General features: G+C 43.2%; 1 protein-coding gene across 1 annotated transcript; it reads left to right on the plus strand.

The window, feature by feature from the left end:
- The first annotated feature begins 9,332 nt into the window (after window positions 1-9,332).
- Window positions 9,333-16,863, plus strand: LOC117866349 (disease resistance protein Pik-2). Its single transcript, XM_034750548.2, has 4 exons — window positions 9,333-10,487; window positions 11,667-12,233; window positions 14,557-16,420; window positions 16,512-16,863. The coding sequence occupies exons 1-3, from the start codon at window positions 9,468-9,470 to the stop codon at window positions 16,417-16,419; spliced, it is 3,450 nt and encodes a 1,149-aa protein (XP_034606439.1). The 5' UTR covers window positions 9,333-9,467; the 3' UTR covers window position 16,420; window positions 16,512-16,863.
- Window positions 16,864-17,829: the final 966 nt, after the last annotated feature.

Below are 17,829 nucleotides of genomic sequence, written 5' to 3' on the forward strand. Positions count from 1 at the left end.
TGCTAAACATAATGTACAAAGGATTGGAGGTGCGATACAAAATGGAAAAAGTATGAATATGAATGAAAAAGTGCATAGAATAATTATTAATTAAAAATCAATCACAACTGGACAAAATAGATACATATCTATATAAGTATTATGTTGAAGTATTGGAAAAATAATAGTAGTAGGTAAACAATTTTGATTATTAGCTAAGAGTTTAATTTCTAAATAATTTTCAAATCCAATAACTTATAAAAACATTAGCCTGTGCAGGAGCACGGGTTGATGGACTAGTTAGTTCCAATGACTATGCTATCACTTAATCACCAAAATCACAAACAATAGCCTAATGAGACCATGTTCCTTACACCTTAACATTCTCCATGCATCCTTTCTCGCCAGTCACCACCGTGCCTCATGCTCATGCATGAGGCTCGGTGACTTCCCGCGGTCTCACCTTGATCTTGCTATTTCTTATAACCCATGACAGAGAAACAATCATAGAGTATATAGGACTACTATATACTACATACTACTAGTAGCTGCAGCGAGATTCCCTGATCAGACGCGTTATTACAAGTGATCGCGACTTCATTCCATGAGAGAGGAGTCTTCTTCTTCTTTCTTTGTTTTTTTTTTTTGCACGAGACTTCAATGACAGAATGGTCATCATATATCATATAATAATATAGTAGCTTGCATGATGATAAGGTTACTTCTATAGTTATGCATGCCCGAAATCTAATTAGCTGTGACAGCTGCCACCAAATAGAAGAATTAGCTGTGTCAGCCCCAACATGTAGTGTCGCTCAGTTTACATTTAAAATAACACGTTTTTTAGTAGCGAGATGCCCGGATCGGACTCAGGCTCCAAAGCATGCTAGAGGCATTGTTAATTTGACTGCTCTTTGAGCGCCCAGAGGTCGTCAACGAATAATTACCTGATGGACGAGTGGAATCTCGGCAACCATGCATTAATCGTTAAGTTGGCACGTCCATCCACTTAATGCAAGTCAGTGCTCACGGTTGTTTGTATCCATCCAGCCAGGCATTAAGCACTAGGTTGGTTGACATACTCCCTTTGTTTTAAACTTTGTTTTAAATTATAGGTCGTTTTGTATTTTCAAGATGCATAGGAAAAAACTATACGAGAGTAGCAAATCCAAACTCAATTACCGATACGAGCATGCATTGTTGCTTGTTCGATTGAATCCCCTGCTCTAATTAGCCAATCACCGCAGGATTATTGAGCTCGTGGCCACCTGAATCGGGGTTGCTGCTACCGGATTCCTTTCTTACCAATGGCCATACCCGTCGCGGCCGCCGACGCAGCGCTGCTCGCCGCCCGCGCATATGCCATCCACCGTCCCTAGCCACGTCCTTGCGTTGCGCGCGCACCACCACCTGCTGCCATGGACACCACCGCTCGCCGCGCTAGGCCCGAAGCAGTCGTCCAAGCGTTAATTAATGCCGTTCGTCTTGCTCGCCTGCACGAAAACCGAAGCCCGCTTCGCCGTTGACGCCTGCGCATAGCCCCGGCCTACCAGCTCGCCGTCCACGGCCAGCACTCCCGGCTCGTCGCTGCGGGCCTGCGGCCCCGCCGTCACCGTGCGGGTTGGGTTGGAAAGAGGAAACGACGGGAGAGAAAACTGAGTACATGTTCATAAAATATTTTAGACAGGGCTTATAGAAGCCATGGGTTGGGTGATGTTGGTTTGTAAATTGAGTGCCTAGCTTATACGGCAGCATAGACATCATCCATGAAAACGGTGGGTTGAAATCAGGACAATAATTGTGCCAGCTAACTAACAATCCAAGATATTATACTAGAAATCATGATAACAATTGTGAAAGAGCTGAGGCAGTACGACCAAGCTTAATTAAACTTTAAATAAGGATAATGATTATGCCATCTAACTGAAATATTTGACTCACAATCCGAACTAGTATATACTAGAAATAAGGATGATAATCGTGCTAGCCAGCTGTGCTTCCTTTATCTGGTTTATTTTTTGATGATGAGGCCAATGACGTTTCATAAGCTGGGTAAGTATTTATATTTACAGTAGAAGAAATAAACAATGCTATCATGGCAGATGAAGTAAAATTTCGGAAACCATTTTAATTTGTATGCAAGTCTATGCCGACTCACATCATCCAATGTATAATGCTCAGTTGCCATTATTAATTTATTCCAGAGAATTGCATTGGGCTCCATGTTGGGTAGGCTTTACATGCATCACCTTGTTTACGCTGCCACAACGTGGAGCTCACGGGGCTAAACTTTAGCTCCTGTCACGTCGGATGTTTAGATACTAATTAGGAGTATTAAACATAGTCTAATTATAAAATTAATTACACAGTGAGATGAATCTATTAAGCTTAATTAGTCAATGATTAGACAATGTGGTGCTACAGTAACCATTTGCTAATGATGGATTAATTAGGCTTAATAGATTCGTCTCGCGAATTAGCCTAGGAGTTCTGCAATTAGTTTTATAATTAGCTCATGTTTAGTTCTTCCAATTAGCATCCGAACAGCCGATGTGATAGAGTTAAAGTTTAGCCCCTGGTATCTAAACAGCAAAATCGATGACCAATCATGCTGCCGAGGCTGCTCACAGCCTAAGGGGAATTCTCTTCCTAGCCTAGACTATACTCAAGCAACCTAGCTAGTTTTACAGCTCCAGCCTGAATCCAGAGTTGGATTTCCTGCTTGATAACGTCCAGGAGTTGTAGTGCCGTCGATGCGCGTACGTTGATCAACATAACGCTCTCTCCTTCTCTCCTTGGCCTGCAGCTTCCTCGCATGCGCCCACCAATTCTGGCGCGAAATTAACCCGCGCATTGCGAACGAGCCTCTGGCTCACTGGTAGCACTCGCGGTGGCGAGGCTGCCCGCCAAGGTTGATCGAACTTTGGGGTCGCACCAGCGGGATTTTCCCCAATAATGCACAGTCTCAGCTCGGATTGTTTCGAGCGTCTGCCTCTCACGCGTGGAACTATTCAACCGGGACTAAAGGTTTTTTAAGTGAGGTTTTTATGTCCCACCTACTTTGCAATTACAATTTATATATGTTTTCCAACTTTGTTAAAGAAAAAGAAAAATTTTACATATTTTAAACCAAAAATATATTAAATTAGTAAGTATATTTAAAATAAGTTTGAATCAGTCATTAATTCTATATTAGTTGTTTAAGTTTCTAAAATAATTATTTTAATGCATCACTATCATCAACAAACTATTCAAGTAAATAATTTCAACGTGCAAAAAATACAACTGATGTATGTGGTTAAGTTAACATTGTTTATATTGATCGAATAAATCCACCATGGAGCATTACAATATAATTCAAAGGTTCTGATGGCCATAAAGCATTATATTAAGGTAAACCATATTTAGTGCATTATAATGTAACATTAAAAAACTTCTTCTTGGCTAAAAGTTCCTTGGTCATGATCGCGGCGTAAGTACGGAGTCTCTTTTCTGGCTAGCATGATGCTTGGGTCAACTTCGACAGCGAATGAAGGCATGCCATGAAACTAATCATAATCATCTGATTGATCTGTTTTGTCGTCGACACCCACGATTTTTCTTTAACCTGAAAGAACTATATGGTGCTTTGGCTGCCATTATTTTTCTTTATCTTCTGAATTTTTCTTGGGTCTGCTAGACATGTTCTTCACATAGAAAACCTAGTGCACATCATTGGTAAGGACGAATGATTCATTATTGTATCCAGTCTTGGTCAGATCCACTATTATCATTCCATACTTATCTTTCATTACGTCACCTCCAGTTAGCTTCACCCTCGCAATGAAATAGAGGGATGTTCATCGGTCCATGTTTAAGTTTCCTAGATCTCCTCTATGAAACCATAATACGAGTCCTTGCACCTGTTGTTGTCTATGGCATTTATGCAGACACCACTATTCTGGTCGGTGCTTTTCTAGTCTTGGGCTCTCGTGTAAAATGTTTAACCATTTATCTTGTAACCTTGGAATTTCATGAAGGTCCCCTGGCTAACCAAGCAAGTTGTTCGTGAATCACGAAGTTACCAATAATATGTTGACACAACCAAGAGAGAAAAGTATCCATGTGATGACGTATAATCAAGGCATCAAATTTCATCAAGTATTAGGCAAATAGAATCTGCTGGTGTTCCTCGATATACGAAGCCACAAAGGATGATTGTTGCAGAACAGTGAAGTGCGCTTTATGAAAAAAATCAATATCATTGCTCAAACTTAATTTCCTTCCAAGGGTGACCGTTCCCCGCAGCCTCCCGTTGTGGCGTGATGTTGGAACCCCAATCAAATTAATTGAGTCAATAAAATCAACATAAAACTTAAGGAACTCCTCTGTTCCATATCCCTTGGCGATGCTTCCTTCTGCACATGCATGATTAAGAACATAGTTTTTTAGAACTGACATGAACCTCTCGAAAGGCCACATATTGTGCAGGAATACAGGACTGAGAATAGTAATCTCTTTGACTAGGTGAACCAGGAATTGCATCATAATATTGAAGAAGGATGGTGGAAATACCAGCTCAAAGCTGACAAGACATTGTACCATATTGTTCTGTAGCTTTACTAGCTTGGTTGGATTGATTGTCTTTTGTGAAATCGCATTGAGAAACGCGCATAGCTTTATGAGTGCCAATCATTCATTCTCTAGTAGAATACCCCTCAGCACAATCGGAAGCAACTGGGTCATCAACATATGGAAGTCATGTGCCTTGAGATTTGTGAATTTTTTTCTTTCATATTTATTATTCCTTTTATATTCGAGGAGTACCCATACAAACCTTGATACTATTCATGCATTCAAACATGCTATCCTTCTCTTCCTTGTTCATGTATTCAAACATGCTATCCTTCTCTTCCTTGCTGAGAGTGTAACTGGTAGGACGTAAGTAGTGTTATCCATTATCTATCTTTTCCGGATGTAAGTCATCTCGTTGCTTCATACGTTTTAGGTTCTGTCATGTTTTCAATGTATCTTTTGAGTTCCCATAACAACCTATGAAGCCTAGCATGTTCATGCAAAGATTCTTCGTCAGGTGCATCACGTCTATTACGTTGCGGACCTCTAGAATTTCCCAATAAGGTAGGTCCCAAAATATAGACTTCTTCTTCTACATGGGTGCCCGTCCGTTATCGTCGTTCAGAATACATTCGCTACCAAGACCCTTTCCAAAGATTACCCTTACATTCTTTATCATCTCAAATACACGCTTTCCATTATGATGTGTAGATTTTTTACGATGGTTTAGCGCCCATTTGAAATGCATCACATTCTTTCTTAATGAGTGGTTAGCAGGAAGAAATCGTCGATGGCCCATATACACGACCTGCCTATAGTGTTTCAAATACATACTATCTGTGTCATCTAAACAATGGTTGCAGGCCTGATATCCCTTGTTTGTCTATCCTGAAAGGTTACTCGGTGCAGGCTAATCATTAATGGCTATGAACAACAATGCTCGTTTCAAAGCTCTCTTATTTATCCTTATCCCACACACGTACACCTTCTTCCTTCCAGAGTAGCAAAAGTTCATCAACTAACGGTCATAGGTACACGTCAATGTCGTTGCCGAGTTGTTTTGGACCTTGGATAAGCACCGACATCATAATGAACTTCCTCTTCATGCACAGCCAAGGAGGAAGGTTGAACATACATAGGGTCACATGCCAAGTACTATGACCACTACTCAACTCACCGATTGGATTGAATCCATCACTACTTAAACCAAACTTTATATTTCTTGTATTACTTTCAAAGTTTGGAAATGCTCTATCAATTGATCTCCATTAGGCCCCATCCGCAGGGTGTCTCAGCATCTCATCTTGCTTACGTTCTTCTTTGTGCCATCACATCAACTTATCATTCACCTTGTTTCTGAAAAAACCCTTCAAACATGGTATTATAGGAAAATACCACATCACCTTCTTGGAAACTCTCTTCTTGGGAGGCTGCCCCTCAACATCACTAGGATCATCTCACCTGATCTTATATCGCAGCGCTCCACACACAGGACAAGCGTCCAATTTCTCGTATTCATCACCATGATAGATGATACAGTTATTATGACATGCGTGTATCTTTTGAACCTCCAATCCCAGAGGGCAACCAATTTATTTTGCTTCATATATTGTGGATAGCAATTCATTATTCTCGACAAGAATGTTCTTTAAAATTTTCAATCCCCTAAAATGCCTTATCGAACACACTATTTTTTACCGTCCATTGCAACAGTTCTAGTGTGGTACCCGGTTTTTTATGCTCCTGCTTGCAATTTGAGTATAACAATTTTTGTGATCATTAATCATGCACTGCAACTTTTCTGATTCCTTTTCTGTTCTCACAATCTCTGTGTGCATTCCGTAGACCAAGATCATCAGTAGGGCCGTCTTCTGCAAACTCATCTTCATCAGTCTCACCCATTGTAGTATCTACAAGAGCTTGGCCTGCAGCCCAGTCCGGAATGTTATTATTATCCTCCTCTTCTTTGCCGTCTTCCATTACATGCCCTCTTTCACCATGCTCGGTCCAAACCAAATAATTAGGCATGGAACCATATCTAAACAAGTGGCTGTGAATAGTCCCCCAGGAAGAGTAGTCCTTATTGTTACTTTATTGGAAGCATGGACAACATATGAATCCGTTCTCTGGTTTATTAGCTTTGGCCACTTCGAGAAAATAGTGCAAGCCATCAACAAACTTCTTGGTCCGTCTGTCCATGTTATACATCCATTGCCGGTCCATCTGCATCGTATTACGTGAGAAATGGACATAAGTCTTCGTATTAGATAAAGAACTTGATCAATATTAGGTAGGGGGCAATAGAGTTAATGTGATTATAATATTTAGTCCTTGCAAAAAATATTAGATAAATAAATTATTGCATGAGAAATAGACATAGGTATTTGTATTAGATAAAGAACTTGACAATATTCATAATTTACACCAATCAACCTTCATAAAGATAAAAATAATTCACATGAAAATTACACCATTTAGCATTCACTAAAGATACATATAAAGATTACACTCATAACAAGACAATAAAGATAGATATCCACTAAAGATTACAGACGCTCCATAGTGGAGTTCACGTAGTCAATTATCCTAAAATAATGGTACAACATAGCAAAATGTTTGCCCTCCAAGCTATCTCTGCACATAACTCAATCTTCTACGAAGTCTATCGAGAGTCACCTTCACATATACAGTACCATAACATAATGGTACAACAGAAGATCTTCGAGTCCACATACTTGACCTGAATATCATAAAAGAATCTTGAAATAATTGTCCAAACGTCTTTTGGAGCAAGTGCCATATTCTCATAATATAAGTATGGTGGCACACACACAATAGCCCATCCAAGCAAGAGATCTGTTCACTGAGCATGACCCATGGTGGCAAGCCAAAACCAACCAAAAGCCGCTAGGTCAAGGTCAGGGAACAGATCTTTGCCTGAACAGGATATTGGGCCAGCATACTTCTATTATGAAAATTAGGCTCCAAAAGGTATTTGGAATACTATTTCAAGATTCTTTTATGATATTCTGCCCGAGTTTGTGGACTCTAAGCTCTTCTGTTCTACCATTATTTTCTAGTACTGGAGAAGCGGAGGTGACTCTCCATAGACTTCGTAGAACATTGAGTTATGTGTAGAGAATAGTGTAAGCACATTTATACCATGTGCAGACACTGTTCTCTGGGACTGGAGGAACGGAGGTGGTACATCCATTGCCAGTCCATCTGCATCGTATTACATGGAAAATGAACATAATTGCCAGTCCATCTGCATCGTATTACATGGAAAATGAACATAGAGATTCATATTACATTAAGAACTTGATCAATATTAGGTAGGGGAAAAATAGAGTAAGTATGTTTATAATATTTAGTTCTTGCAATAAACATGAGATAAATAAATTATTTGTCAAAAAAATACAATTATTGTTAAATTACTGCGACATTAAAAATTGTAGCAATGACCAAATTCTATTTCTTACACCTACAATTTATTTACCTTAATTTTGTTGCAATGACTAAATATTAAAAATACATTTACTCTATTTTCCCCGTACCTAATGTTGATCAAGTTCTTTTAACTAATACGAATCATATATAACAAGCAAGCTATGCATCAAATTCTAGCTCAAAAATATGTATATCCTCTCCATTCTCCCTCATCTAAAAAATTCATTTTTTTTCTCTCTCTCTCTAAAGCATAAAATAAAGCATAATAACAATAAATGAAGGGAGAATGAAGTAGCTAACCTTCACAACACTTTGGATGAGTGAAATCCTCACGGAAATGAGGAAAATAATTTGGGCAGCACCTCCCCTAAGGTTGCTTGCTCGCCATGGAGAGGAGGATGAAGCTCTCAGTCAAGTGGAGTGGCTCTGGCTGGGGGAGGAAGAAGAGTTTTTGATTTTGTAGGGGAGGAAATTTTGTCCCGGTTGGAAATTCCAACCGGGACAAAAGATCCCCTTTTGTCTCGATTTGAATTACCAACCGGGATTTTTGTCATGGTTGGAATTACCAATCGGGATGAGGGGTCTTTTGTCCCGGTTGGAATTTCCAACCGGGACAAAAGGGGGAGTGTCGGTGGAATTTTTTATAGCCATTACAATCGGGACTAGGGGGTTTTAGTCCCGGTTGATCTTTACAACTGGGACTAAAGACCCCAACCCCCCCTCCTCCTGTGGTGGCTTTCGGTGGAACATTTTTGACCCGGGAATAAAAGCGGGTCCCATGTTAACGGGGACTGTTCTCTGCTAGTGCAATCTTGCGTCGTTGATTGATGATGGGTACGTCACTCGGGCAGGACCTAACATGATGATTTTTTGCAGAGTGGGTCTTAGAGTTGATCAAGTATATATCACTTCTTTATTTTCTGTATTGGTTGAGAAACAAAGTCAGTGAAGCATCGAGCAATGCGCCGCGTCAAGGTACAATAATTTGTGGCTGCATTGGTTGGCCGCCAGTCAAGAGTCAACTTTGTGGCCATGCAACTTGATCACTTATTCACATGCACTTTTGGACTTTCGCTGCACACACTGACCTTCCACACGGTCACGCGTGCCTGGGCACTAGCTTTCTTCAGGACTTTGGCATAGTGAGAGTAAGTTTTGGTCTTCGGCTCTCTTTCTTCGAAACTTGTCTGGTGCGCAAGAAATTTCAATAAGGAAGCAGAATTGCAAATAACCGTAGCTTGGCTTGTACACGAGCTTTTTGTTTGGTTGCCGTCGTGCATACAGCTAGGCCAGCAGGAGAATCTCACGAGTAGAGGTCCAACATTTTTTTTTCCCGATTGTCTTTGGACCCCCGGTCCGGAGCTCGGTCCCCTTTATAATACCATCTCCATAAACTCATGGGGGCGCACAACGCTCAGCATTAGCAGTACCACTTGCTAGCTTCTGCTACACAAGCAAACCCATAGGATACACACCTGAGAGTAATGGCGGACCTTGCAATCGGGATTTCCAGGACGGCGGTTCAGTTGCTGTGGGACAAAGTCAAGACCGCCATCAAGGAGGAGGCAGAGCAGTGGCAGATTGTGCAGCGTGATCTCGTGTTCATCACGGGGGAGGTCGAGATGATGCAGTCCTTCCTCAACGTTGCCGACCCGGAGCGCGTCAGGAACGATGTTGTGAGGACCTGGGTGAGGCAGGTCCGCGACCTCTCCTATGATGCGGAGGAATGCATTGAGTTCGTCCTCCAACTGGACACAAATAAGAGGTCCTGGTGGCTCCGGCTGTTGCCGTCTTGTGGCAAGACGGAAGCAGCGCTGCCAGTGGACGAAGCCGTCGCCGAGACAACACTGCTGAGGGCTCGAGTGGTGGACGTGAGCCAGAGGAACATACGCTACAACCTTATTGTAGACTCTGCCTCCAGACCCATCAATCAGCAGGTTGATCAAATGGCTGCTGCCTCCAGCACAAGTTCATTTGACAGCAAGTTCAATGCTGTTAAGAAGACTGGCTTCTTGGATCTTCCCGGATTGATCAGTAGGGAAGACGAGGACCTTCAATTGATCTCGGTCTGCGGACCAGAAGGTGATCTTGGGAAAGTAGCCATCATCAGGAAGTTGTACGGTGATTCAAGAATCTACAAGGAATTTGAATGCCGCGCCTGGGTGAAGCTTATGGAGCCTTTTAATGCTCATGAGTTTATACGGACCTTGATGATTCAGTTCTTCGCACACTCTTGCTGCAGCCAAGAACAAGAAGGAAGCATAAAGGAGTCTGCTCATAAAATCAACACACATAGGTACCTCATCGTCCTTGAAGACCTATATACCATGGCACAGTTGGATACCATCAGATCCTACCTGCCGGACATGAAGAAAGGAAGCCGGATTGTCGTGTTAACCCACCAGCCGGTGATCGCAAGAATATGCGCGGGGGAGCTGTGTCGAGGTTTTCATCAGCTTGTCCAGTTTTCACTAGATCATTCTGTCTGCGTCTATTTCAAAGAGGTAAATCAATAGTGTACTTTCAGAAATTAAAAAACATTTCATACATGTTGCTGGCGCACCACTTTTTTCGATTTTCTATATATTTTATTTACCATATATAGTGGGAGTTTGTAATACATGACATGAACAGCAGAGATGTAACCCAGAAATATGAGCCACTTTCTAAGCTCTAGGTTTTGGTTGCCCGCATGCTCTAGCCTGGCTGGTATACAAAATAAACCCACCTTAGCCTGGCGAAGAAGAGAAAGCTGTTTAGTTGCCTGCGAAACATTAGTTGTATGAGATAAATGTGGACAAATAAGGGTTATTATGATATTTATTTTGTGCATTTTTAAATATTTGTGGAGCATTTATTTTATAAGCATCAATATTCCTTAAGCACAATAATATCACTTGATATACCCTAACAATGCAGTAATAGCATCATTACCTAGGCAGTTGTTGACTGTATCAAGCAAGCCAAGCTCTGCAAAAATTTCATGTTTCTACAAAGCCAGGCTGTCATACCATAGTAACATGCAGGCAACAAAGCACTTCTGTATTCATCTTTTAGACCAGGCTAAGCAAAATGCAGGTAACCAAATTAACATTTTCATGATTACACAAACCTCCTAGTGGACTCTCTCTTCTCTATTGTTCATGCTCTTATTTTTACATGACTTTGTTGTACAAATCCTGGTGGCACCCAACAAATACATATAAAAAGCATATACCAATTCAAGATCTGAATTATTGAAACCTATGTGCAGATTTCTATTGTCCCCCAATTAAACTTCCTTTTCTTTGTGCGTGATTGTGTGCATCGTTCGAAAACAGTGCTAGACATATAAACAGTGCGTGATTGTTTGCTTTAGTTTTGTGCGCCCATCTGCCAGAAACATTGTTCAATAATTAATGAATATAACTTTTCCACTGAATCAGGGAATTTTTCATGAATCAGGGAATTTTTCATACATGTCAATTTTCCTAGCTACTAGTTTAGGTTGGCAATCTAATTTGACAGCCCAAAGCGGCCAAATGTTAGTTGAGAAATCATATTTTCACTTTTTTTTTGGTCGGTGCTTATTTTTTTTCTCGCACTTATTGGCATATAGGTGCTTATTTTTTAATTGAAAATAAGTAATCCCCCCTCTCTATTCTTCTTTCAACTTGTTTGTACATCTATTTCTGTATCTGCAGGGTTTCCAGCGTGATAGAGTCCCTTTCTTTATAAGGGAAGAACCCGACCATTCATGGTGCGAGTATGGCCTTATTGGACGTGACACTGAAATGGATGCACTTTTTGAGCAAATCCAGGAAAGTCGTATTATTTCTTTGTGGGGAATGCCTGGTGTTGGTAAATCAAGTCTCGTTTGGGACATCTACAACAAACCGCAGACTCTTAAAACATGGCAGCGTCGCGCTTGGGTCTTTGCTTCCCATCCATTCAATCCCATAGCCTTCTCCCGAAACATAGTTCAACTTTGGAATTCACTTCCGGAATCCTATCAGGCAAATCCCATCCAAGAATGTCGACATCTTCTACATGAACATGTGTGCCTACTCGTAATTGATGGTTTGCAGTTCGAGGAAGACTGGGATTGGATAAATAACTTGATAGGAAGCGGAGGTTCAAGAAGCTGTATCATCACCATTACTTCGGAAGAAAGTGTTGGCAAACATTGTGCAGCAGTATCATCAAACAATGCAGTAGTGCACAATATCAAAGGTCTTGAAGCTGATGCAGCCCTTGAACTGTTCAAAAAGGTGTGTTTTCTCACAAGCATTGTTCCATTTAGTTTCCACTTATATCTACTAGCATAATTCCTTACTGTATCATACTATTACTAACTATAAACTCTTTTTAGAGCCTCCATAATGAAACCTCAATAGGCACCATAGAAAAATAGATAAATCCTAAAAATTCTAACAATGGAAACATCTAAACGTCAATTCAGGAGACTCTAAACATCATGGACAATAACAACCAATAGATCTAATATGTTTTTATAAATTTAAAAAATCTGTGCTATTATAAAAAAAATAGTCTAAAGTAACCCCAAATCTATATCTAAATTACTTGCCTTAGCCAATTATAAAAAAATCATCTAAAAAGTCTATAGTACCCTAAGTTAACACAAAAAATTAATGACCTATTCCATTGTGAAAAATAATATAAAGTAACTCCCAAAACTTTCATATAAATTACCTACATATTCCATCATGAATAATATTATAACTTGACCCTCTAAACTTGTATAAAAATAACCCGCACTCGCCACTATTAAGAATGACTTAAAGTAGGAGGATCTCTTTTCTCTTCACATGAACTTAAAATGTAAAGCATTTAATTTTGCGTGATACCTTATTCATTAGTAAATATAACCATAGTGAATAGGGTAGGCAAAACAAAAACCAAAGGAGTGAACCAAAATGACCGAGACCTAACCAGAAATAAACCGAAATCAAGATTTTCAGTCACTAAGGGGGTGTTTGGCAGCACTACACCTCACAAAAACCAGCTCCACACTTTCATAGCTCCACTCACCTGTCTCTTCTCTTTCCTCCCCTTGTCTTCCTCTGCTCGCGCTCAAAGTAATCAGAACCCAAATCGACAGACGAGCTGGGGCGGGGCTAGAGAGGGGCGCGACCAGCTGGGGCGGCTGGGGCTGGGGCAGCGTGTGGCGCGCCGGGGTCAGGCAGGGGGCTGGCGTGAGCGGGGCTCTGGCGGGCGAGCGCGGCCTCAGCCAAGGGAGGGCCGCACAGTGCTCGGGGAAGATTGGGCGAGCATGCGGTGGCCGGTCGCGGTGAAGAAGACTCGCGATAGGAGAAAGAGAAGAAAAAATAGAACGACGGCCGACACAAGGGAACAACTCGTGACAGGGGAAGACCGGGCGGGGGCAGCGTCGGGCAGTGGTTCGCCGCTGGCTGCCCGCCCGCCAGCGAGGCCACGGTCGCCCGCCGGAGCCCCACCCGTGCCAGCCCCCTGCCTGACTCCGGCGAGCCACGCGCTGACCCCTCGAAAAATTAGAAACAAACTGGTACTTGTGTAACGAGTGGCAAAGGTGGGTAAATAACCCCCAACTCAACGAGGAAGTCTGAAACTGATGTTTTTGGAGCACCCCCTGAGGTACTCTAGAAAAAACTTGGATCTGACCCCTAGCTCCACATTTTTTTGAAGCTGGAGTTTGTGGAGCTCGACATGTTTGGCAGGCAATTTTGTGGAGTTGGTGAAGTGGAGCTATTTTTTCTAGAGTGGAGTGCTGTCGGCATATTCAGCATTTGCTATCGGTTAACCAAGAAACTGAATGAATCAAAATCACAAGAGGCACAATACTGCTTCTAGCGATGCTCATTTACAAACCGTAACTATATAATGTCCAACCAAAATCACTCTCCCTCATTTCATTCCCAACCGCACCCAACCCGACCACCTACCCCACTCCAAACCCTAGGCCCCCACCAAACCATAGAGGAGGCAGGCCTTACGGCGCTCCTCCCTACAGCGATGGCAGACTGTGGTGATGACCTAGCACCAGTGGCCAGTGGCGCCTACTACCCTCCATTCGTTCCTCCACGATAGCGAGGAGTCGAGGATGTCACTGCAAATGCATCTTGGGGAGCGGCGAGGATGGCACCTCATCTTGCCTACGTGCTACGGATGGATTTGTCTCGATTTGTGCCTTATCCTTCTGGATTTGTCCTTATTTGTGCTCATCCTTCTCCATGTTTAGTTTGTAATTTGGTTGGTTTGGTCGTGAGTCACGACTGAGACCGAACCAAAGTATTCGAGACCGAATTGGCTTGGTGTCGATAATTTTTAGTAACTGAATAGTCTTTATTTTTGGTTAACCAAATTTTAGCAAAATCCGAAGAAGCGAAACGATCGGTCTCGGTAAACCGAATGCCCACCCTTGGTAGGGAAGGCCAATGTTGTGAAAGAGAAAGTGTTTGTAGCAAGTCATTCCATACGGGAATGTGTGCTCAATTCCTGTTTCCTTTATTTCAAATTTATATTACTATCATCTTTCAGTTCAAATGTTCAAACGAAAATATTAAAGTTTGTATTTCACACTTGTTTGACCAATAGATTCTCGAGGAGAAAGGATGCTATCTGGAAGAGCAGATGAAAGAAGAAGCATATCTTATCTTGTCCAAGTGTGGCGGGCTTCCAAAAGTGATTGTAACTTTGGCAGGATACTTGGCCAGCAGACCAAGCAAACTCAAGCAGGAGATGAGGCGTCTGAGTAACAACTTTATGCACGAGCTAGAGACCAACCCAGAGTTTGATTCCTTACGTGGCATACTTGCCTTGATGCATTCTTACTTGCATGATTGCCCTCGGCATCTCAAGAAATGCGTGCTTTATCTATCGGTCTTTCCTCAAGACATAATCATCCGGAGGAGGCGTTTGGTGAGGCGGTGGATCGCGGAGGGCTACTCAACGAGCACCGACAGCATTAGCATGGAGAAGTACGCGGAGAAGCTTTTTGACGAGGTTGCTGCACTGAGCATCATGCAGCCAGTATTGAAGGCAAGTAAGGTTATTGGGTACCGAGTCAATGGTTTCTTCCGCGATTATATCATCTCGCGGCCGGTGGAAGAGAGAGTTTGCTTTGCAGTGGAAGTCTCTGCACTGGAGCAGGGGCATGCATATGGCCAGCTGACCACAGAAGGCATAGGACAGCACCTAGCTGTTGGGAGATCCCTGGAGGATGACCAGGTTGTGTTCGAGGGTTTGGACTTCTCACGGCTACGGTCTTTGACATTGTTTAGAACGTTTTTGCCATGGTACGTCTCGGACAGGATGAGGTTGCTTCGGGTGCTGGATCTAGAGAATGCAGTGGGTGTATGTAATTCTGATTTTGAGGCGACAGGGAAGCTGCTGCCTCGTCTGAAGTTCCTCTCGCTAAGAGGACAGAGGAGAGTCTCGCGACTGCCAGATTTCGTGGGTGAGCTGATGCAGCTGCAAACACTGGATATCAGAGACACCTCTATAGTCGCGCTACCACCATGCATCACCCGGCTACAGAAGCTGCAGTACATTCGTGCAGGTACCACCATAGCGTTCACGCAAGATGACAGCTTGTCTGCGGGGGAGCATTCGACTCCATTGAGTAGGAGGTCCCGCTTGCTTGCCAGATTCAGCAGACGTGGACCTGATGGCTCTTGCAGGAATGGTGTTGAGGTGCCAAGAGGGATCGAGAGACTGAAAGCCTTGCGGACGCTTGGTGCTATTGATGTAAATACTGCAGGGGATGCCACTGTTGCAGACGCAAGATGGCTCTTTCGCCAGTTGAAGAAACTCGAAGTGTCTGGGATCAACCGCAAAACCGGAGCATTGTTTTTTGGGAATTTATTTCTGGCACAGCATTTGGAATCATTGTCTATGCAGTTTGAGAAGAGCAATCATTTTGTTCATTGGAACTACATCCGCTTTCCCGAAGGCCTACGGAGCCTAAAGATGCACGGCCATGTAGAGCAGTTCCCAGAAAATATCTGGTGTCATAAAAATCTCTTGAAGCTGACTTTAGAGAAGACTACACTGTTCACAACAGGTGACATAGAGGTCATCGGGAGCTTACCAAGTCTGCGTACTCTGCGCCTCCGTGTCAATAAAGATCAAGATGGCGAGCTCCAATTTCACTGTGGCCTTTTCAGCAAACTCGAGGTCCTCGAGATTGCCTGTAAATCGAAGTTAAGTGTATGGTTTAACTATGGTGCAATGGTAAAGCTTGAGCAGCTGAAGATTCACTGCCTTCAGGGGTCGGAGATGCAGTTCTCTGGGTTAGAGCACCTGTTTTCCCTCAAGCAAGTCTGGCTTATGGATTCCATCGACGACGCACTCAAGGAAGCATTGGGGCAGCAACTTTCCCAGCATCTGAAGAGACCTGCTCTGAAACTGGAGGTTGAGCCACGTTCGTCCCAGGAGTCGTCCGAGGAGTCGAACTAAGGTATGTAGGCAATTGTTTCTGTTGTATGCCTGCCATTCGTACTTCCTTTCTTCTATTACTCTATCTAACCCTAGCATCCGGTTTACCACAGGGAAGTCCGACACTCCAACTTGCAGGTTTGGAAGACGACACGCTAGCTGATCATCCTAAGAAATCAGTTTTGAAGCTGCAGGGAGCCATGTTTTATCCTGATGGCCTGGCGGGTATTTACTGAAGTTCGAGATGCTGACTGCCAGCCGTCGCCCAATCCAGTATTCTCAGCCGAGAAGGATTAGCTCCAAGTCTCTTAACTGGGTCGTGTAATTAACTGTCTTACTGTCCTTAGTAGAAACCATTACCTGTTTTTTACCTCGAAAGCGTAGTAGAGCTGTGTATCATTATAATAAAGAAGCAGAAAACAATACTGTATGCTAATGAACCCACTGAAATTTTATATTGGTCTATATGTACCAATAAGGCTTTGTGTCTCGTGTACATGCACGAAAAGGTCTGTGAGAAGAGCATCGATGTCAACTTAATTTGCTACATGGCTCGTGTGTAAACGAAAATTTGAGAAATACTTGCTGTTTGTCAAACAGGTGTTTTTTCCGCCCTGGGGGGCTGCTGTTGGCGCCAACTGGTGCAGAACAATCGCGGTATGAAATCTTGACCAACAGCAGCTAGAATAAACAAGTACTATCTTCGAGCAACCGGAAATTGATTCACTATTGCAAGACAGAGACACTTCAAAAGCATTGGCTGTACTGTAGCAGGCAGTAAATGACAGCTAGAGCTTTGTCCATAAGCAAGTAACAAGGACCAAGCAAAGAACCTGCAGTACCACTAAGCAAAGATTAAATTGAGCTGCACTATTGCATTGCACCCGTTGTCAGTCTCATGGCCAACGGGAAGCGCCATCGCCTGCACCGCCGCATCGGACTTCGCCGCCGCCGCCACCCCTGCGTCAACAGCTTCTTCACCAACACCGTATAGGCGAGTTCATGCGCCAAGTCTTTTACCCGCTAGACTAGCACCTAGAGTTCCCGTCGGATCTAACAATGGTGTCAGAACGGTTCTAGGTTGTAGATCTAGTCGGGGAAGAGTAGTAACCGAAAGCATTTAGAAGATGAGTTAGAAACAAAAAAAAAAGGAAAGGAGCGGCGGCCGCCGGAACCACCGACGACCGCCGCCGGCGCCACGCCGCAAGACCGAGCCGACGGCCGCCGGAACAAGGATCGACGGCCGCCGGGAGCGAAGGAGCATACCCGGTAGACATAGGGGAGACGGCGGCCGCCGGCCAAGATCCAACGTCCGCCGGTAGAACAAAGGTCAGGGAGGCGTCGACTCACCTCGCGCTTACCTCGCCGCCGTCCGCTCACCGGACATCTCCGGGAAGGACCACAGCTCGCCGCACGGCTCACCGGCAGCGC

Source organism: Setaria viridis, chromosome 8, assembly GCF_005286985.2.
Source record: "Setaria viridis chromosome 8, Setaria_viridis_v4.0, whole genome shotgun sequence".
Taxonomy (NCBI): domain Eukaryota; kingdom Viridiplantae; phylum Streptophyta; class Magnoliopsida; order Poales; family Poaceae; genus Setaria; species Setaria viridis.